Source organism: Pan troglodytes, chromosome 17 (assembly GCF_028858775.2).
Source record: "Pan troglodytes isolate AG18354 chromosome 17, NHGRI_mPanTro3-v2.0_pri, whole genome shotgun sequence".
NCBI classification, from domain to species: domain Eukaryota; kingdom Metazoa; phylum Chordata; class Mammalia; order Primates; family Hominidae; genus Pan; species Pan troglodytes.
The window spans coordinates 18,680,499-18,703,644 of NC_072415.2; the positions used below are offsets into that span (position 1 = coordinate 18,680,499).

Genomic DNA, 23,146 nt, shown 5'->3' on the forward strand with positions numbered 1-23,146 from the left:
GGGGATCTATGTATATTGATGATTACTGGAAAGTCATTAGTGGTGGGAATTTTAAAAAATAAGCTTAATATCCATCTAACAGAGAAGAAAGAAATCAGAACGTATCTATGAATTACTACACAACTGAAAAGAATACATTTAATCTACATTAATTGGAACTAGTAATGTCTACCACGTGTTATAAAGGGAACAAGTAAATCACTATATAATGTAGGATTTGAGCATGTTCTTTAAAACAAATCAATAAAGCCCTAAAAGGACCAACTATTGAAAGCCTGTCACAAATCCAGAAATGATAAGGAAAATATTGAAAATTTGACTGTGTAAAAAGAAAAGCTTCTTCAAAACAGAAACAATATAAACAAAGTAAAAGTTATAACACAGACCTGAAGAAAAAAAACTCAGTAATTATATGGAAATAATAAATGTGCAGAACATATAAAGAATATCACTAAGTGAATTAGAAAACTAGGAAAACGTATCATTATGAAAATCACAGGGAGAAATACAAACGGCCAACACACATACACAAATATGCACAATCTCCCTAATAAGTGGAGAAATCCAAATTAAAAGTAAAAATATTTTAAAATCATAAAATTGGCAAACATTGATAATTTCCTGTGTAATTAAGGGTGTGGGGAAATAGGAATTCTCATACACTGATGGTAGAAGTATAAACCATTGATTTCTTTTTGGAACACAGATTTTTAATTTTATGAAAATATTAAACATTAACATTTGCTGCAGTATTTTATTTTTAGAAATCAATCATAAAAGGAAAAAACCACTTAACTAATGCAACAAAAAGGTGGATATACAGGGATGCCCAGTACAGCATTGGTAACAATAACAAATAACTGAAATTGACATAAAAATTCCTCAGTGAAAAAGTGACCAAATTATGGTAAAATACCCTATGGAATAATGATGTAATTATAAATAATAATGAGAGAGACCTGTAGGTACTGATAAGCAATAATCACCAAATTAAATCTTATATGGAAAAGCCAATCAGTGAACAATATGCAAAGCAAGATCGTGTCACGGAAACATATGTGCATGTTTAACTGTGTGTAGGTGAATGCAGACGAGGGGGTGGGCTGGGAGGTGGCGGGGATACATTTATTCTGTAGACCTAAGCACTACGTGAATTTTTATAACAATAACACATGTGTTTCTTATGTGAGTAATTAAAAACAATTTACTTACTTTTTTTTTTTTTTTTTCTTGAGATGGAGTTTTGCTCTTGTTGCCCAGGCTGGAGTGCAATGGTGCGATCCCGGCTCACTGCAACGTCTGCCTCCTGGGTTCTAGTGATTCTCCTGCCTCAGCCTCCCAAGTAGCTGGGATTACAGGCATGAGCCACCACACCCGGCTAATTTTTTGTATTTTTAGTACAGACAGGGTTTCTCCATGTTGGTCAGGCTGGTCTCGAACCCCCAACCTCAGGTGATCCGCCCCCCTCGGCCTCCCAAAGTGCTGGGATTACAGGCGTGAGCTACCACGCCTGGCCAATTTAATTTATTGAATTGTAAAAAGGTATGTTTTAACCCTATATAAATGTATGACTATATGGAGATAATTATTATTCACCTGAATAAAAAACAGCAATATAAAGACACAACTAGGTAACAGTACAATATTAAATACTATAACATCTAATCCAATATTAAAATTATATACATACACATAGATACAGGTAGGGCTGCCAACAAGTGGTCTCCATGTCTAAAATTGTGGTAATTGTTGCAGAGACCTCTGTGACTATATTGGAAACCTTGGAATTGTACACTGTGTGGGGGTGAAATTTATGGCATTTTAATTATATCTCGAAAGTTCTGTTAAAAAATGAGTGGCTTAATATTCTGTTAAGTAAGGAATGGTTTTATTTAAAACATAAATTAATAATTTCCAGTGGATTCCCTTAAAAAGATTACAGCAGGGATTTCCAGATCGAACCCACCCCCACCTCTAGAGTTTTTGGCTGTTTTCTCAAGTCTTGAATTCAATGAGGTGAAGCAGGAAGAAAGTGTTTAGGAAGTCAGTGGGTTCCAGAAGAGCTGGTGCTGGGTGGGGCAGAGTGGGGAGAGATGCTCCTTTCAAATGGAAGGCTCTGGAACCCGCCAAAAGGGAGTGCAAGCTGGGGCAATCTTCCTGGACAGCCACCAGAGAAAGGCGTCAGACTCCACGCTCCCGCTGACATCCACAGACAGGGACATCTCACTGGCTTTTAAAATCATCAACTCTTTTTATATCGACACAAAGAAATAATGAAAAGGGGAATTCTGGTTTACAGTCATTTCATTAAATTATCCAAAACAACTTTTGAAACAAAAGTTATAAAAGTGAAACTCAAAATTATTCTCTGCTTAATAAATACTCTCAGTGGCTCAGATATAGTTCAGGCAAACTAGCCATGGATGCAGCCAAAGCCAGGGGGTGGAGGGGGTCCTGGCATGCTCCAGGAGGCCTCTCCGGTGGGTCCGGCAGCTGTTCCCTCGGCGCTGCAGCCCTGTCTTTGCTCAGCTGGGGGCCTCTATTTTGCAAACCTCAGAATAAGTCATAAGCCCCGTGAAGACATCCAAGATATTCCTTAGGGTTATCTGAAATAAAGAAAGATCAATTCTTCTAAAACATGAGACAGAGAATTCCGATTTCAGCTGACGCTGGCTGTTCCCTGTCAAAGCAGCACACGTTACTGAAGAAAGTGAACACCCCCTTGAAAGCGGTGAAGAAACCCTGAGAATATCATTAAATTATAATTAAATTTTATTATATCAAAATAGAAAAATTTTGTATGACCTAAAGTTCAATAAAGTGCAAAAGATACATGGTATACAGGAAAAACAAAACAAAAAAACAAAACAGGCCTGGCATAACACAAAGGTGTTAATACCCTTAATATATAACAAGTCTCTACAAATAGGGAAGAAAAGACTACCAACAAGCCCATGTAAGCATGTCAGAGACATGAACAAACAGTTCAAAGGAAAACAAAAGAACAAATGGCTTTTAATCTCATTCAAAATGTGAAAAAGTTCACATTAAAACTATACTGAGAAACCACTTCAAGACAAAATTTTAGAAGTTTCACATGTAACTACGTTAGTGTGGCTGTGCCCACATTGTTGTGAAGAAAGCTAACTCAGCACCTGTGGAGAGGAGTTTGGCAACATCTAGCAAAGCTGCATAAGCACTAACACTTTGACCCATCGTCCAACATCTCAAAATCTATCCCAAAGTAGACTTGCAAAATATGAAGACTCATGCACAGGAGCATTGGCTGCAATATGAGAAAATGTAGAGCATAGTTCTAAACTCAAATCTCTGTAAGAATCACAATGAAATTAGATAACACTTACTAATAAATAATAAAAATTGCACAAATTGAAAATTGGGAGATGCAGCAAAGAGCATTATGTGAGAGCAATCTATGAGATTCGTTATTGAAATTAGGAACTTGACACTTTTGGAGGCCAAGGTGGGAGGATCACTTGAGGTCAGGAGTTTGAGACCAGCCTGCCCCACATAGTGAAACCCCGTCTCTATGTCTTTACTAAAAGTACAAAAATTAGCCAGATGTAGTGGTGCATGCCTGTAGTCCCAGCTACTCGGGAGGCTGAGGCAGGAGAATCACTTGAACCTGGGAGGCAAAGGGTGCAGTGACTCGAGATCTTGCCACTGCACTCCAGCCTGGACAACAAAGCCTGACTCTGTCTCAAAAATAAATAGGAAAGAAAGGTAAAAATTAAGTATACAACTTAAGTTAGAAAAAAATAACATCAGGAGAAATCCAAATAATGTAATGGAAGGATAACAGATGAGAAGAGAAATTAATGAAAGAGAAAATAAGGACAATAGTGGGAAGGGGTAACAGAGCCAACAGTTGTTTTTGAGGAAAGTGTATTATCAAGAAAAAAAGAGAAATCACAAAAATTCATATCAGAACTTAATAAAAAGACATAATTATAGAGGTAGCAGAGATTACAAAACAGACAGTTGATATTATGAGGAAATTTATGCTGAGACATTTAAAATGTGTACAAAATAGATAAAATCTTAGAAGGTATAATTTTCTAAAATGAATTCATGAAGAAATAAAAATCCTAAATACTTCAGTAGCCATTATATAAATTTAATTAGTAGTTAAGAAGTATCTTTCCCCATCTCCGTCTTTCTCTCCCTTTCTTTACCCCACCTCCACCTCCTGCCCCCCACCCCCCACACACCCCTAATAGTATTAGTGGCTAAATACCAAAATTACAATGGAGTTGGCATTCAAATCTGATTGAAATATTTCCATGAAATTGATGAAAGGGGCTAGTTACAATTAACTTGATGAAAACACTGTAATTTTAATACCAAACCAAAAAATTAAGTATAAAAAGAAAAACTGTGCACCAATCTTATTCAGGAGCACTGACATCAACTCTCCAAAGGAGTGGGAGGCAATGACCATGCCTCAAATGTGAAGAATCAATACAAACAATACAGTTAGTGTACAGCTCAAAACAGCATATCCTGAAACGCTCAACCTTATACCTAATATTTAAAAATATTTGGAACACACAGAGCCATGGGAGTGGCTTTTGGAGAAATGTTCATGAAGGAAGAAAGATTACAGCTAAGTTTAAAAATACTGTTACAGTTTTGTTTGCTTGTTTTGTCTTGAAGAGGAGGTAAAAGTTGGAGTAAAAACAGGGAGTTTGGGCCGGGCGCGGTGGCTCACGCCTGTAATCCCAGCACTTTGGGAGGCCGAGGTGGGTAGATCACGAGGTCAGAAGATTGAGACCATCCTGGCCAAGGCGGTGAAACCCCATCTCTACTAAAAATACAAAACAAAATTAGCCGGGCGTGGTGGCAGGCGCCTGTAGTCCCAGCTACTGGGGAGGCTGAGGCAGGAGAATGGTGTCAACCCAGGAGGTGGAGCTTGCAGTGAGCCGAGATCGCGCCACTGCACTCCAGCCTGGGTGACAGAGCGAGACTCTGTCTCAACAACAACAACAACAACAACAACAACAAACCAGAGAGTTTGGTGTAAAGTGGGAAAAGCAAAGAAACCTGCATGGATGGGCTGAAGGGTGTGCTGGGAGAAGAGTGAGAAATACGTCTGGGGAAGAAATTGGAGATGGAGGTTTAATCCCAAGTGATCCAAAGGGATGTACTGAAGAATTAATGTGTGACTAGGAACAGGGAGGTTATGGAATTGATCGTCAACCCAACAGTGGGCACTCAGTTCCACTAATGAATGAGGACTGTGAGGACAGACAGACTGAGGGGCAGGCAGATGAAGGCGTGGGTTGTACATAAAACAGGTCCACTCGATTGTTGACAAGAAACTGTTTTCAAGTTCCGTTTTGCCATGCATGGAATAGCTTTTCATTAGCTGAATTTAGTGACATATAAAATCATTAAACTAAGGCAGACACCCAGAGTTCCCACATGAAAACCAAATGTAAACCAGCTGTGACCCACTTCAACACCATCATTGGAGATCAGAAGCTGAGCCCTTTTCTGATGTTTAAAACCTGCATAATATTCAGTGTATTATTATTTGTGTATCTATTTCCTTTGTGATGGAAATTTGGTTTGTCCCAATTTTCTATTTTATTAAAACACTGCTACATAGAAAGTCCCCTTGCATATATTTCTCCTAATGGTAGAAATATTTTACATAAAAGACTCTAGAAATGGGATGAGATCCATGGGTTAGGAGAATTTTAAAACAGATAGGTCCTCCCAAATTGCCCTCTTACAAATCATACAAATTCATATGCTTCTAGCAGTTACAGAGAGTGGGTGTTACCCCCCATCCTCACCAACACTGAATGTTACACATGAGAGCTGAGTATCCCTTATCTGAAATGATTGGGACCAGAAGTGATTCCGATTTGGGTTTTTGCAGATTTCAGAATGTTTACATTATATATGCTTACTGATTGAGAATTCCAAATCCAAAAATTTGAAATCTGAAATGCTCCAGCGAGCACTTCCTTTGGGTATCATTTAGAAGTTGAAAATGTTTTGGGTTTTGGAGCATTTTGGATTTCAGATTTTTGGATTTCGGATGCTAACCTGTATTAAACATTTGTGACAACCTGAAAGACAAAAGCACACCTCAGTGTTTTATTTTGCTTCTTTCTGCTCACAGTTTCCATAAACTTTTTTTTTTATCTCTGTGCTGGTACATGCTGTGTGTGAAATGCTACTCACCCACAAACAGGTCCAGCCCAGATGACAGCTCCGCTGTGAAGTCTTTCCCATTCTCATGGGGAACACTATTTACTTCCTGATATCCAAAAAGAACAGTGCAAATATTCCTCTCAATTGCATTGTGAGGTTTTCCTTTAAAAAAATTTTATGTGGAGCCCATTTTCTAATCCTTTATTCCTTATGTCACTGGTTCCTTGTACAGATTAGGTGCAAATATTATTTGATTGGATGACTGAATGATACCACAAGTTCCTTCTAGCTCTGGGAATCTGTGTTGCCATGATTCCACTGGCCTGGGACCTGTACATGAGCAGCAGTTTTAAAAAGCAAAGCTCCTATCTTTAAATAAAACCATAAATTCCTTACTCATTACTCACACCTGTATCAGGAACAGGTTTGGATACAGGGGAAATTCCAAGGATGACAGGTATGGATCCGAAAAGACAGTGATGTCCAAGTACAGGCGGTGCACTCCACAGGTCATCTCCGACAGTCACTGGAAGCCAGGCAAAGTCTGTGGTCTCATGGCCACAAGCCCAGTGATTTGACCTCAGAGGGTATCCTGCATTAGAAGCAAGAACGAATCAGAGATTTGAGGAAATAGGAGAGGTCATAATTGTCACCATGCCTGCTTTCTCAACCTAAGGACTGACAAGCATCTAGCCTTGAGCCAAAAAGGCTGCAAATACATGTGTATTTAGTAGTGGGCTGTTGCACTCCAGAGCTGGAACACGGCTTTGTACTTTGATTCTCCAGCCTCCAGGAGACTCATAAATCCTGCACTCCATGATCCAAAATGGTGGGTTTCCTTGAAAAATGTAATTAATATAATTAATTATACATAGATTCAAAAATATTCACTTTGTAGAATAAACAGAACTGACTTATACAATTCAGAAAGTTGATATTAGGTGGTTTTGATAGTTCCATTAAAATTTTTGATAATTAAGAGCTTTTATTTACTTTCAAAATTTGGTGGTAATCCCCAGTCTTCCTGTGCAAGGAATTACATTTAAGAAAAACAGTATTGCATAAAGGCAAGCAGATGATTTTGAGAGATCAAGATAAAGACAAAGAGATATTAATGTCTCTGAACCTGACCAACACCTGAAAATAATAATAATAATGATAAGGGTACATCTAGTGCTCCAGGGCTTCATTAAAAAAAAAACTTTAATCGTCTCAGGAACCTCAAAAATAAGGTAGAATTATAATACTTTTACATAGATTCAAGGGATTTGCTCAAGATCACAATTCTATTCAGTATCAGAGTAAGGACTGGATCCAAGCATCCTGACTCCCAAATCTGTGCTGCTGAGCACTGTGCTATGTATAAATGTCACAGATCATAAGAAATAGAAACACCTGACTACAGGAACGCCCTCTGTATTTACACACTTTGGTAAGCATTAGGAAATGGGGCTACTGCAGTGAAATTGAGATGAGCTTGGGAGGTCAAAAGGAAGCATTCTGCTACTCCAGTGAAATGAACACTGTGGTTTGCTCATTCTAACATGGAAAAAAAATTTCTAATCTACCCTTTAATTAACTCTTCCAAAAGAAGAAGCTGGAAGACAGATGCAATTAAAGGCTCAAATGGAATTATTTCTACCTAATGGAAGAGTTGCCCATTTTGTGAAACTGTGCTAGAAGGACCCAAACAATGCTGATGACAATTATCAGGATGATAAGCAACCTGGAAAGACAACGAGTGATGTAAATCATAGACAAGTCATGATAGGCGCCTCCATCGTGCTTCAGTGCTTGCATTCATTCTTGTTCTATTTTATTACTTTTACCAAACAAAACATAGCTCCTTGAAATCACATGAACCTATGCCTAACGAGAATCAGTTAGTAAAATGCCCGTGACTAGTAATCTTCACCTATGCAATTAAACATTCATTCATAAAATAGTTCAAATGTAAGCGAATGTGTTGAATGAAGAGTACATTAATACATTAATTAGAAAAAACATTCTATTAAAAAGCCATTATTTGTATGATAAAAGAGATCACCATTTTTGTACTTTTTCACAAACTTACAGAAAACTAAGTCAGCTTACACAGGTGAATCTTAAAAACCTCTAACCCAGAATGTAAAGTACATCGGCCAAAAATGCTAACCTAACGCATTTCAATACTACAGGATTCATGTAGGTAGAACTAACGGAATAAAATACTGGTAGTCAGTATAATCCTATCTGTGGTTCCTGGGGTCCAGGGAGAATGAGTTTGTCACCTTCCCACCTCCCATGAGCCAGTGTTTTTTCCGTGAATAATAAAAACAGCAGGATTTACTTGCCTGTCCAGAAAAGGTCATCACTTCTGTGTGTTCTCCTGAAACAGGTGGTGGCTGGGTGAAAAGGCGGACAGCATTAGGGCTGGAGATGGGGGCTCCAGAATCTTGGATGAGCTTCTGAAACCTCTGCAACTTCCAGCCACTAAATGGAATGAGCCACGGAAAGCTTTAGCCCAATGCCCAGAACAAGATCAGGGTTTAGTGCATGGCACTGCTCTCCTTGTAGTTCTGTCATCAGCCGCCACACATCCATCAGGAACACACATCCTGAGTTATTCTATTTATAATAAGCACAAACTAAAAGAGAGCGAACTCTAGCACACAAAGTTGTAGTGGCTAGCTTTGGAAAGGAGGAGATACAAGGACAGTTTTGGGGTGCAGGTAACTTCTAGTTTTTGACCTGACTTGTAGTTCCATGGGTGCTCACTTTGTGATAAGTTACAGAGCTGTGTATTTAGGTTTCATGTGTTTTCTGTATGTAGGTTGTACTTTAGATTTTTAAATGTTTCACAAAATACTATGACAGTATATGGTCTATTGAAAATGTAGAAGGAGAAAGAGAAGACTCTGTGGTCCATTCTGTCACTTGCCAGCCCCTGGCTTCAGGCCCAGATGGCTCTAGGTGTCCTGGGTTGACTGAACTCTTGCAGCAGCCTCTTGGAATGAGCATCTTCCCCCACTCTGTCCCTTGGTAACATGGGCCCATCCTTAACGGCTGCGTTTGATAAACTCATCTGTGTTAGTGTGTGGATGACTCATCTGTTACCTCCTTCATGTGATGTATATAGGGACATCTGGATGGTGCATTCACCTGTCGGAGCAGGTGAGAAATGCATCCCTCATGAAAAACATGAATGAAGTTTTGTGAATATATGGTTGAACGTCGGGAGTGTCAGCAAAAGTCAGGTACAATTAGAGACACTTAAAAGGAAGAAAAACAATTTCATTTAAAAATAGGGCCTTAGTTTTTGTATGTGGAAAGAGATAATATTAACCTAATGTCTTCTCCTGTCTCTAGCACTCTAGCACTCTGATTAGTTTCACTGGAACCAACCACTGGAGCCTCTAATCCGCTTCTCCATCTGCACTTCTCCAAGAGCATTCTAGGCAGAGCCCAGGGGGCCCTCGGCAACCCCCTGTGAGGAGGAGCTCGGTCTCTCTCTCTCTCTCTGACACCTGCTTCTGGACCTTGGTGTGGAAGTCCATGGAGAAGGGGTGCTGCCACTACTGAGGCTGGAGGTCAGAGGCTCATCAGAGAGGCTACCCTGACCTCCTAGTCCTGGGGCCAGCAAAGGGTGCAAGCACTGGCTAGTGGCTGGGTGCTATGACCCATGAGGCATACATAGAAACCAAGTCAGCATTTTGTTGATCTCCCAAGAAAGCTTCAATTTTCTTCACTATTCATAATAATGGCAGAAAGTTCATTTTAGGAATATTTTCAATAATTATTGTCACCTGATGAGTAAATTAAACTACTACAAACAATCTGATTACAGAGCAGTGAAAGTCAGTTCAGTTCTCCAGCTGTCTCAGGGGGACCAAGAAGTGGCAGTGCATATTTGAATACCTACTCAGGCAGAAATGTCACCAAATGCAGCCAGTGCATCTTATCCAATTCCCATTTACCTCATTCTACCTCAGCCTCCAGTACCCTCTCCATACTCTATGGACTTCCTCCAGTCCAAGCCACTCACCAAAATGGGACACCCAGACCCAAATGACTTCAAAAATCCAGCAGGGAGGTTGAAGAGCGAGGTGAGCAGAGCAGCAAACACACCAAATATCTCTGCCTCTGACCACTGCACAAGCTCTTCTGTCCCTCTGGTCTTCTGTTTTTACCTCCAGACATAATGGATTTCTAGTTTTTCATGTTTCTCTACACCTTAGAAACATTCCTCAGAATTCATACCCTGAAAGGGATGTCCTCAGTTCATGGCTTGCCTGTGTACAGAATGGGGCTGATCTTCCCTGGCCTCCCTGTGAGAAACATGGGCAGCAGCTTCAGGAACTCCCCCAGGATGCAGGCGGCCTTCATGTGAGACTCCTCCATGCCTCATAGGCAGTGCTGTACAATACCTTGCCAGGAACACACAACATACTCATGAAACCACCAACCACAGGAGATTTTAAAGGTGAGTGTCTCTACCAAGTGTTTACCAATACAGTAAGAAATGATGTCATGGCTGCTGGAAAACAATGGGCTTTGGTATAAAACAGGGACTTAACTCCCTGGTCCTCTTAGGTGAGTGTTTCACCTCTAGAGTGTCAGATTTCTCATCACTAAAGCAGACCTAGAGGAAAACCAGAGGCTAATCTTCCTCAGGAGCACAGATGCAATAAACAGAGTAGAAAGTACCAATCCTTAAGTCAATTTGAAGAACCAAAACCAAACCAAATGAAACAAGGCAATCAATGTATTGTGCCAGATGACATGGCATATAGTGAAACCTTTTCAGTGGTTTTAAAATATTAGGGGAAAAACAAGCTCTGGGAGTGGCTACTGGAGAAATTTTCATGAAAGATGTCATGCTAAAACAAAATATTAAAGAATAGACAACTTTTTTTCCCTCTTGTGTAGGTGGTGGAAATATTCTAGTAAGCTTGTTATGAAGTGCAGGAGCCCGCCTGCCTGATTGAGCTGGAGGGGGTGTTGGGGGATAGCAATCCACAGTGCTGGAGAAAGTGGGCTTGATGCTTATCACAATCAAGGTCAACTTACGAACACTTTAATATGTGACTAGAAAGAACAGGAGAGTCTGTAATGCATTACCACCTCAGGAGTTGGCACCGAGTTCCATGGTTGGATGATGGGTGGATGGACAGACAGATGGACAGGTGGATAAATAGGTAGACTTGACATGAGTCAAGTGTTCTTGGCTTCTGGGAAGAAAATTTTTTAAAGTTTCCATTTTCTACAAATCTAAACAGCTTCCTCTGAAGCTGAATTTAGTAGCATTTAAAAATCATTAAACCAAGACAGAGTTCCTACATATAAACCAAATGCAGGCCAGATATTACCTACATTGCATGACAGCAGAAGCAGGATTGGACCCTGGCTGTCTGACACAAACACCTGTGTTCTTCTGCACTGTGCCATGGGAGACAAAAACATTTCATAAGAAATAGAGACTAGAATATGTATGTTCTATGTATTTACACACATAGATGACAATCAGGAATTAAGGCTAACCACATCTGGGCTTTGAGTCATATAAATAGGTTGGGAAAGATACATTTTACTACCCTATTGAAAGAAACCATTTATTTCTCACTCCAGCAGGAAAAATGTTTTTCAGTATTCACTTATCTGTTCATTGGCTCTTTTACATATAGACCAGGAGATGGATAGCAGGAAAATAGCCCCAATTGGAGGCCCAAGGTCATGAGCAATTGACTCAATGTAATGGAAGAGTGGAGCACTCGGAGATACCTGTACTAATGGGACCCACATGATGTGGGTGAGAACTATTAGGATGAGAAATAACCTGGGAATGCAATTAAATATTCAAATATTGAACAGAACACAATTGAAATCTCCATTGTGCTTTATTTTTTGTAGTGATTCTTGCAGTCATCATTGCCTTTCCCAAACAAAGCAAGCTACTTGATATCACATGAACCTGTGCCATGAGGAATGATGATCAGTTTGTAAAATGCCAAAAAAGCTATTGTTTGCCTACATTAGTCACAATATTTTATCTACGTATTTCAATTTTTATCTAGGTATTTCAATTCAACATATGTAAATACAGTTCAAATGTCAGAAATTATTATCTAGTACATATTTGTAATATATCAATGAGCAATAACCACCACACTACTTCTCTTAAGAATCATTTGATGAAAAAAGCAGACTCCCATTCTTGGATTTTTCTCAGTTTGCACACATCACTTACTATGACAGCCCCATGTCCACCAGACATGTGCCCAGGACAAGAACAGGAACTGTAAGCTTTTCTTATTAACCTAGATTTCTAAATGCATTACATATTTATGGTTAGAAATTATTCTAAATATCTGAAAGGGTTTGAAAGGAAGTTTCCCTTCCACTCTGAACTCCCAAACACCAAGTCAGCATTTTTGTTTGCACATCATCCCTGCACTGTATCTGCAAATACAAACAAGCACCAGGAACGCATGCTTCTGCATGATTATATTTATACAAAGTCTTCTGTAGCTCTGCATATATCACTGGTCAATGCATCTTAGCTACCATTCTGCATTTCAAATGTAAATCCATTTCATTATTTAAGAGCTATAAAGTAATCTTGCTATTGAAACCATGCTGCAGTGAACAGCTTTTTCTGCGTCGCTCCTGGCACTCATGCATGATTGTATCTGGTGAAGCATTCCTGGAAGTAGGATGGCTAGAAAGTTACACTATCTTTAACCTTGGCAGAACCAAACTGCCTCCTGAAGAGGTCATGTGAGTCAACAACCCCCTGGCCAAAATTTTGGCTTTGTGTTTCACTCTAAGTTTAATCCATGTGACATGAGTCCTAAAGGCACTGACAAATGAGTATTGCAGGATAAGGGGCACAGCTGAAATCTTAATTTTACTACTTCACAAAATTTCAATAGTTTAGTTTCCTCTGTTTGTAAATGTTAAAAGGAAGCATTACAGAAAGATTACAATTCAAAATGATTGATATATTAATTTTTTTTAAGAGACAGAATCTTGCTCTGTCACCCAGACTGGAGTGCAGTGGCATGATCTCGGCTCACTGCAACCTCTGCCTCCTGGGTTCAAGAATTCTCATGCCTCAGCCCCCTGGTAGCTGGAACCACAGGCATGTGCCCCCACATCCAGCTAATTTTTATATTTTTCTTTTTTTTTCAGAAAATTATTTTAATAGTTACAAAACTTTTTTTTTTTTTTTAACAGAATCAGTATAAAATAGCAGTTGATTTCTCCATAATTATCAGAATTTATACTTGAGGTCTTGGCTAAGTGGGGCTGAAATCAACAAAAGGTCTTGGACTGTTGGCTGAGAAATCATCCTAGGAAGCCCGCCCTGTTGATATCTGTCATGCTTAGCTCTTATGAGATGACCCAGTCCTTAAAAAAAAAAAAAAAAAGAATCTCTCTTTATTCATTCTTTGGAGGCTTGAAATGAATTCAGCAGCATTCATTAAACACCTTCCAGCTCCTGTCATTTACCACTTCTTCAACATTCAGTTCTGACTGCATCCATTTCAACTTTGTCTGCTCTTTTCTAAGTTGCTTTAATAACGTTAAATCGTCCAGATTCTTTTCTCTCTCTTCTCGGAGGTTTTTTACTACTGCTGAAGTCTGGGCTATACAATTTTTTTGGACTCTGTCTCTACTGGCATGAGCTGCCATCAAAGACTCATAAAGTTGTTTACAGGTTTGGCTGGCATCAATTTTCCCTGCAAAGGAAGCTGTTGGAACCATAGTGTTTAATTCATGTACTATTCTGTCATCGATAGGCCTCATCACCTTGAGTAATTCCTGGAACTCGGCGAAGTCCTCACAGTTCACACCGCCACTGGGTGCCGCCATACTGGACCTAGTTTTTATATTTTTCATACAGATGGGGTTTTGCCATGTTGACCAGGCTGGTCTCAAACTCCTGGCCTCAAGTGATCTGCCTGCGTCAGCCTCCCACAGTGCTGGGATTACAGGCATGAGCCACTGTGCCCGGTCATATTAATGTTTGTAAATGGAAAATGTGTGCATTGCTCAGGAAAAAGTAAGCTACCACCACTTATCTGTTCGAGATGCCTGATGGTGTGCTGAATTTGATTATGAAAATTAACATGATTAGAATAAGATGAAGTTTCTTTTCTTTGTTACATTTTAAAAATAAAAGGCTATTCAAATGAAAGACTAACCCGAGTAATTCAACTCTTAATGAGAGATAAAACTAAAACTTGACAAGGATTTGGAGAAATGGCTACTCTTGTAGGCTGTTAAAGGAGCATAATTTAATGTAACCATTTAGGAAAAAGTTTGGTGTTATTAATGAAAATAAAAGATATGCACCCTTCTCACAATCTTCTCAACAGAAATGGGTGCCTGCATTATTCAAAAACATTGACAAAAATGCTCAAAGCAGCATTATTTGTGAGAGCCAAAATTATAAAAAAATCCTCATATCCATCAATAGTAGTGGATAAATTACAATATGTGACCGCAATGGAATACTATACGGTGAGGAAACGAAAGGGCTATGGTTATGCTTAACTACATGACTGAATCTCTAAAACAACGTGAGCAAAGAAGCCAGACACCAAGCAATACATATTGACTTCTTCTATGCATAATTATCCAAACCTGGAGAAGTCTAAACAGGGCATTAGAAGTCAGAGCAGTCACCTTCAGAAGGGACCCAAAGGTGGCTAGTGGGTCTGGAACACTGACCTGACTAGGGGTGCATGGGTGCTCATTTTGTGAGGAATCACTGAGCTGTACATTCGTGTTTTCCCTGCTTTCTATACGTGTGTTAAAATTTAATTTTGAGATGTTTTACAAATTCCTGTGACAACATAGGTCTATTTGAAAATTGTGAACGGAAAATGAGAAAATGTCAAACATCCTTTTTGGCTGCTGCCTTTCACCCCACTGCCCTCAGGGACCCTTGGCCTGACCTGACAAAGTACCCTCTTGAAATTAGTCCCTTCTGAGTCTGTCCTTGTCCATCATGTCCAAACTCTTACTGAATGCCATTGGTAAACACTGTAGTAATGTGTTAATGGCTGGATACTGCTTTCATAGAATATGCATGAACTGTGTAGAGGCAATGCATTATCCCACAGAGAAGGTACAAATTCCATTCTCTATGAAGACACTGATGGACGGTCCTGAGGACCCCATTTAGGGCAGAGAGCATAAGGAGAGGAAGAAATAAGAGACAGTAAGGGGCCAGGTGCAGTGGCTCACACCTGTAATCCCAGCACTTTGGGTGGCTGAGGTGGGCGGATCTCGAGGTCAGGAGATCAAGACCATCCTGGCCAACATGTTGAAACCCCATTTCTACTAAAATATAAAAAATTAGCCGGGCATGGTGGCATGTGCCTGTAGTCCCAGCTACTCGGCAGGCTGAGGCAGGGGAATCGCTTGAACCTGGGAGGTGGAAGTTGCAGTGAGCCGAGATCCCGCCACTGCACTCCAGCCTGGGTGACAGAGCGAGACTCCGTCAAAAACAAAAGACAAAAAACAAACAAACAAACAAAAAACAAAGAAACAGGGATATCTGTAATGATGAAGAAACTACTATTTTTTAATTGGGGTTAAAGGTATAACCCCAATTATTGTATCTGGGAAGAGAAAAGGTTGAATTAAATGTTCTCTGCTATCCTTCCCCACTCTAAAACTCTGTAGATAATTCCAATGGAACCCCATTGAGGGGTTCCAATTCACTTTTATCTGCACTTTTTGCAGAAAAATCTCAGGGAGAAAGCAGGGCTGTCTTACCTTCCACCTCTAAGGAGCTCTCTTGTGCTCTTTTACTCCAGTGTTGGCTCCAGGACCTTGGGTAGAGGGTGCTGGTGATATGAAGTGTTCCAGGAGCTCATGAGGAAAAGCAAATGATAGGCAGCATCAGAACTCAGAGTTCTGGGTCCAGTGGAGACCTTGGGCTGCCTCAAGGGAGGCCACTTAGTTTTCTATTTCCCTATGTAAAATAAGACTCCTCCAAAAATAAAACTGTCACCTGTAGCACTAAGTTACGTGCTATCACACATGAGATCATGTGGAACTTCCTGCATATTTCTTGGTGATCCAAGAAGTCTAGATTTTAAGTTCTAAATATCAACTTAGAGGACAACTACCGAAGCCTAATTTTGGAGGAGAGGAAAGAGTGCAGGGCCATTTTTCTTTAGGGAGAAACTCTGGGCTTCCTGAGTAGTTAGAGAACTGGGGAAAATGAAACCACAGCCCAGAGCCTGCGATAGGGGTGGGGAGTGGAGGCTGGAGCTGTGCTCAAGGTCAGGCTTCTCCTCTCCCCTCCCAGGGCACTGGAGCTCCAGCAGTGAACCCAGAGTGAATATTCCCTCTGTCATCCACCCTGGGCAATCCCTGGGTGAACCAGGATCTCCTGGGCGAACCAGGAGTCAACAGCAAGGACAGAAACATGAATGTGCTTTTAAAAGTCCTAAAAATTCAGAGGATGATCATCAAGGTTTCCTACAGCCCTGGGCAAACCCTAGGAGTACTTTGTCTCCAGGTTCAAGCATGTGCCTGTGAGAGGCGTGGCCCTCACCTTCCCTCCACCGCAGGTTGAGGGAACCCTAAACCTCTTTTGGACAATATCAAGGAGTGCTGACTAATCCAACGCAGAAGCTGTGACGTTTGGCAGATGCAGAGGCAGAAAAGGTGTTTTGGGAAAGATCATCTTTAAACAACACGGCACCCTCATAGCCCATAGAGACAGTTCTCACCACTACGCCAATAAACTTGGAAAAGACCAAACCAAACTTTACACATATTTCCTTTTTCTTTTTGATTCTATGCCCCCTCCCTCAGCCTCCCAAGCAGCAGGAATACCCTGAAGGCCCCTGGGAACCCTTGCCCACTGAGTCCCACCTGGAAAGCAGTTCCCTACCTGGAGAGTCCTCCTCATCAGTTATGCTCTCCAGCACCCACACTGGAGAAACACAAACAACAGGAGAAGTCATTTGAGAGAGGCTACCCACTCCTACTCCCGCTGAAGCCCCACTGCCTCACACAGGATTCCCTGGTCTTTCCTCTGGGTTCCCAGATATTCCTGCAGCCTCTCTGGCCATAGCTTTCTACTTGAAAGTCATTTGCTCTCACCAGGCCCATAATGCTCCTTCCGAAAGGAACCCAGAATCAGGTTTCCGTACACTAGATCCAGCAAGTTTGTTCCTCAGGAAGTGAGCCATTTCAAGGTAAATACTCCCCTCTGAGGTTGATGGCATCTGCAATTATAGAACACATTAGGAGGATTAGATGATGCCACGCATGTCACACATATCTGTTATTCTCTTGGCAACTTTAGAAAATTGTAAGTATAGTGTTAGAGTCAAAGGTCAAAGTCCCCCAAAACTAGCACAAAGTACACCTACAGAAAAGACAAGAACTTTTCCAAAAGAATTTACCTTTAAGATTTATTTAGATGGGCAGTTTCACAACTCTTTTTTATTTTTCTTTTTTTTTTTTTGAAGGAGTCTCGCTGTCCAGGCTGGAGTGCAGTGGCTTGATCTCGGCTCACCGAAACCTCCGCCTCCCGGATTCAAGCGATTCTCCTTCTTCAGCCTCCCAAGTATCTGGATTACAGGCACATGCCACCAAGCCCAGCTAACTTTTGTATTTTTAGTAGAGATGGGGCTTCATCATGTTTGTCAGGCTAGTTTTGAACTCCTGACCTCAGGTGATCCGCCTGTCTTGGCCTCCCAAAGTGCTGGGAATACAGGTGTGAGCCACCAGACCCAGCCACTTTCACAACTCTTAATCCATGGGGAAAACTGCAGCTAAGGGAAAGGCCTCCGCATTGCAGTGGATAGGGAATGCTGCCATCTACAAGGCCCCAGTATGCCAGGTGTGGGTTGGTGAGAGGCTGCCAACCAGTACCACCCAGCAAGGGAACTGTGGACATCATAGATAATGCACACTGTCAGATTCCCATGTGTATATTTGACTGGAAAGGAAAGCAGCCAGGAAAGTAACATTTCTGTTTAACACCAAGAAAAGTGTCTTACATTGCCAGCATCTTCTTTTTTGCAGATGTCTCCTACAGCACCCTCAGGAGGAGCTAGGAGAACACAGAGTAAAGGTCAGTGCCCTGGTGGTGGCAACTGTGTCACCCAGAGAGCTTTGCTTGGTGTGGTGCATGGAGGTAGCTGATCACAGCATGCGCCAACCTGATGCTGGGCCATGCTCCAGGTGGAAGGAGGAGGGCAACAGAGAGAGCAGGAGGGAACTGAGACAAGGAGGCCTAGGCCTTGTCCTTGTCCTAAGGCATCATGAAGCAGCACAAAGGAGTAAACCCAAAATGGACCTAAAATGCACACCAAGGTTCAACAGAAGGGTCCCTTCATCACTCACATGATTTGAAACTCTTCTACACAAACAAGACTTTCTTAACGTATTCAAGATTATCTCAGTGTACTAGAATCAAACTATGTTGGTACTGCATCTATTATCTATTTTACAGGATTTATCACTTGATTAAAAGCCAATTTTATTGGTGAAATAGATTCAATTTTAGGCAAATTATTCTATTTATTGCAAATTCTTTTTCATACAGATAACCGAAACATTAAAAATACTGAAATACTACAGATTAGAAATAGTCATACTTTCCCCTTTTTAAGTCTTCTTCTTGAGCCATGGTGCACGCACGGCACTCTCGGGCTGCTGTGATCAGGAGATCCAGGATCCTTTGTGCCACCCTCCCTGGAGACATTACCTAGAGGTCTCGCTTCAGGCAAAGAGGCCAAGCTCAGAGCCTGCTGGATCTGCTCTGCTGAAGCTAAGGGACATGACTCAGACACGCTCTACAGTGGGAAGCGGTTTCCAGGTTCAGATATGCATCATCTACTGAAATGAGGAAGTAGAAAAAATAGAAATTGACAAGTTCATGAGAAACTGCCCATGAGTGCAGGTGTAATTATTTTTGTCAACTGCCTTACATTCAGTATGTATTCAGACATATATAAGGTATTTTTATAAAAGTTGCAATTTTTAATTTTTGTCAGTTATGTTAAATCTAACTTATCAGCTGTCAATATAAAGACTCTACCTCATTTTCTTTGTGGTTTCCAGAAAATCTAGCACATGGTAAGTAGAACACCAAAATATTTATTAAATGAAAACACAGAGCAGGGATTGGGGACAGGCAGGCACGCAGGCAGGCAGTTATATTTGCTTACCTGGATGATAGTAAACTACACAAAACCTTAGTTAGATTAATACTGAAATTGCCTTCTGCTTTGGCTGTTTGCTGTTTTGGAAGAAGGACAACAATGAAGATGAACAGGAAAGAAATAATAGAGACCTTTGCTTACTAGCTAAAGGCTACCTACTGTAACACGAAATTGTCTACAAATGGTTTTCAACTCTGCGTGCTGTAATTCAGTGACAGAGTTCCCTAATTCCTCCTGTCTGGCTTCAAGTCCAGCTACATCGCCGCTGTGTTCTTTACAACTTGCAAGATGCTGCTGCTACTGCACTTATCTGCTGTATGAGATTTACACTTGTTTTAAAGCAAAACTTTATTTCATGTAGGCTAATGGCCAGGCAGGCTACACTAGTCAGTTAACAGTGAGACGGTTCCTCATGGAGGAAAGGTTAGGTTGAGGCTGAGGGTCCTTAATCCAGATGTATAACAGAGTTGCCATGAGGCAACGGAAACCACACTGAGTGGTGCAGTGTTCTTATCTGTCTCTCTTCACCATTTTTAGCTGGCAGGATTTGAGCATTTTAGGGATTGTGAACATTACTAAATCTACTGAAATATATCACTGATCCTTATAAGCTTTGGCCAGCTGCTGAGCAAAATAACTTCAGAACTGTTCTATGTGGTCCCCCACGTCTTAGAACCTGTGAGCTGACCCAAAACATCTAGGGATCTTTGTGCTTTTGACACTGAGGACTATGCTGGTCTGTAGGAAGATGTGCCTATAACTGCTCTGGGTTATGTGACCATGGAGGTCACTTTATGGTGATGGGCAGAGTCTGGGATCTCTCAGGCTCAGTGCTTTAGGGCTTGTACATGAATGCTGGACTCCCTGCATGGTGATGAACACCCTGTGACTGACGCACAAGTGCATGTCAGCAGGTGACTGTCAGCATTAGGCCACACACCTGAGCTCATGTTTTGACTTTTTCATTCAGGAGCTCAAAAGCTGGGGCCACTCCCATTGGCCCTTCAGATTCTCCACCTGAGCAGTGAGGGTAATAAAAGGTGGCTCTGGCACGGGTGAATGAGTCATGTATGGAGAGAGTAGAACAGGGGTGGATTTTACTTTTTAGAAGTGGAGACTGGCAATTGTGCTGTGTAAATGGAAAATCTCTCCTGAGAAAACACACAGCCTCCCCTATACTAAAACACACACAATCATATCACACGATTCAGACTCATAAGACACCAGGCAAGCGCACAGCCCAGTGCCCCCATAGGAGTGCAGCTGGTTCATCAGATGGAGACATTTGGTCATAATTTTTGCTTGGAGAACTTAAAAAAAAAAAGTCCACTACCCTTATTCCTATCAGAATCCCAGAATCAGGGTGGCTCTTCACATTGAAGCCAGCAAGGATGTCACACCTTTCTTGACATCCAGACTTTTCTTTCTCAGCAAGTAATTCCAGAGTACTTATTGGAGTCACACCTCAGAGGGGCCACCTGCACGACCTGCAATACAGAAACAAAGCTATATGAGGGGCACATTGAGCTGTGGATTGTTTGCACCTGGCTCTGTTTCTCTCAAAGAGCATTAAAAACTGGATCAGAAACTGTAGTCAACTCCAAGGCCCCCAAAACAAGGGTAGGATGCACACTGGAAAAGACATGAGCTTTTCCTAGAAGGTGTATCTCTTAGGTCCATTTAGGTCGGCAAGTGCAAAATGCTTAATCCAAGAAGACATTGCTTCCAAGAACAAGGACCCCAGGGATACAGTCTATAACCTGAGGCCATCATATGTAAATGTCATTTTGGATTACATATCAGTTGCTAAGAATATCTTCTTCCACCACCCCAGAAAACAGTATTTAATGTCTATAATGCACATTGTTATTTTTTTCACATGTAAAGTTAATTGAAAAAGCAACCAAGAAAGGAACATGTCTATTTTAGGGAAAGCAAGGCAACCTCACCCTCACGTCGATCGGCCTCTCTTCATCTCCTCTGCCCTCATGAGCTGGAAACTACTGAGAGGCTAGAAGGACACAGAGCAACAGTCGGTCATAGATGCTTCTGTTCATGATTTATCCAGGGAGCTCTGCTGAATGTAGACAATAGGACAGTGTGTGTGGATGTGTTTGGTTAAAAGCACAGCTTGGACTGCGCTAGAAAATTTTTCCTCATGAAAAGACAGGCAAGAAAGAGGAGCATGAAAGGAGTGAGAAACTGAGTCCCTGGCATTTTGCTAATGGCAACCTAACGCAACAAGAATAAGTCAGTCTACAAACAGTACTGAAGTACATGCTGTAATCTGATGAGAATCCCATTACTCACACTGCTGGTTTTGAAACCCAGCTAAATGGTTTTCTAAACCCCGTAAAACAATATTAGCTTGTAAGATTTATGTCCCAAGACCATTTTTATGTCAATGGATCCACATTGGCTGTCACTGCAGTTATTATGTGTTTTAGGATTTTGCACTTGAATAAAAGCAAAGTTTAATAGACAGATTGGATTAAATTCCAGGCAAAACAGTCTATTGTATTTATTCACTAATCCTTTGTTATAACCAATGACAGAATTAGAAACACTGAAATTATATCCTTTAAAATAACCATTATTAATAACCCACTATTTTTTCATCCAGACCGCCTTTTCTTTGTCATGTATGCATATTAGTTGAGTTTGAAGAATATCTGTGCTTGTTCTGGCCAGCTGATGTTGGACAGTTTATTTCAGGAGAGGAGATGTGGGTTGAATACTGGTATGTTTTAACTCTGCAGTACAAACAGTTGCAACAAGTTTGGTGAACTAATCACCAAATGGCCCTTTGCTGCCTTATTTGTCATTGTGCCTTATGTGTAGCTTGCAGGATTTGATCACTCCTATGTCTTTTGGTGATAATACACTCTACTGTTACAAAAATATTTCTTCAGTCTTACCTGTTTGGGGCCAACTGCTGAGGAGTGTCCTCAGCACTGAAAGAAGTTCATGAAAGTCTCTCAGTGCTGCTTCCCAGTGACCAGAACTTGTGACCTGGCCATGGCATGAGAAGTATCTGGGCCCTCTCTGTACTGCCCACACCAATGGCTATGCCCAGTGATACAGTTACATTCACTGATGTCTGCCCTAAGCTATGTGATTACTGTGGCCACCCTGTAATCACAGCCAGTGCCTGGGATGTCTGCAGACTCACAGAAATCTAGGACACACATGAGTGAGGGAGCCACCTATGCTTATAACTCATGGCAGGGTTGAAAGCCACCCTTCTCGGCATGATAACTGCAGTTCAGCGACTCACTGCTTCAGCCTTGGGGCCACATGTCTAGGTTCACATCTTGTCTCCTTCACTTAGGATCCTGCAAGTTTGCGCACATTCATTTAGCACCTCAGTTTCTCCATCTAAGGAGTCTGGACAGTAAACTACCACAACTCAGGTGAGGTTTGTAGTGAGGGTTGAATGGGGTACTAAAAGTAAAGTGTGTGTTGTGTATGGTCAGCAAGGTCAATTAGAGGTGAACTGACTTGCCTGAGGTCTCACAACTTAGCAAGATTCAGAGCTGCTTTCAAACCCAGGAGATAAGCTTCCAAGTCAGGGCTGATTCCATAACACAGGCCTGTTTTGTCCAAAAATAACCACTTCAGCTTAGCCCAAACTTGGTTTTGAAGGAATCAGATAGCTCTAGGTGTCAAAAATGCTTTTGGTGACATCCTGATTCCATGCAGTGGCTACTTCCAAAAAAAATTTTTTTAAAGTGAGTGCTGTCTACAAAATGAACCAGTAACCTGACAAAAAATCCACA

General features: G+C 41.1%; 1 protein-coding gene and 1 long non-coding RNA gene across 5 annotated transcripts; both read right to left on the reverse strand.

Annotated features, from left to right (window-relative positions):
- Positions 1-1,866: 1,866 nt before the first annotated feature.
- LOC134808651 (uncharacterized) lies at positions 1,867-22,747 on the reverse strand. Of its 4 annotated transcripts, XR_010152019.1 has the most exons (11): positions 21,317-22,747; positions 20,701-20,854; positions 18,801-19,041; positions 18,201-18,253; positions 17,296-17,420; positions 17,084-17,125; positions 15,955-16,050; positions 10,426-10,592; positions 8,520-8,658; positions 6,596-6,778; positions 1,867-2,606 (listed from the first exon to the last, which is right to left on the reverse strand). It is a non-coding gene; the product is annotated as an uncharacterized LOC134808651 (long non-coding RNA). The 4 variants fall into 4 exon arrangements; XR_010152017.1 differs by lacking the exons at positions 8,520-8,658; positions 10,426-10,592; XR_010152016.1 differs by lacking the exons at positions 8,520-8,658; positions 10,426-10,592 and having other exon boundaries at positions 6,583-6,778.
- On the reverse strand, positions 13,540-14,294 carry LOC134808650 (protein MIX23-like). Its single transcript, XM_063795930.1, has one exon. It carries the CDS (start codon positions 14,164-14,166, stop codon positions 13,636-13,638), a length of 531 nt encoding a protein of 176 aa, XP_063652000.1. The 5' UTR covers positions 14,167-14,294; the 3' UTR covers positions 13,540-13,635.
- Positions 22,748-23,146: the final 399 nt, after the last annotated feature.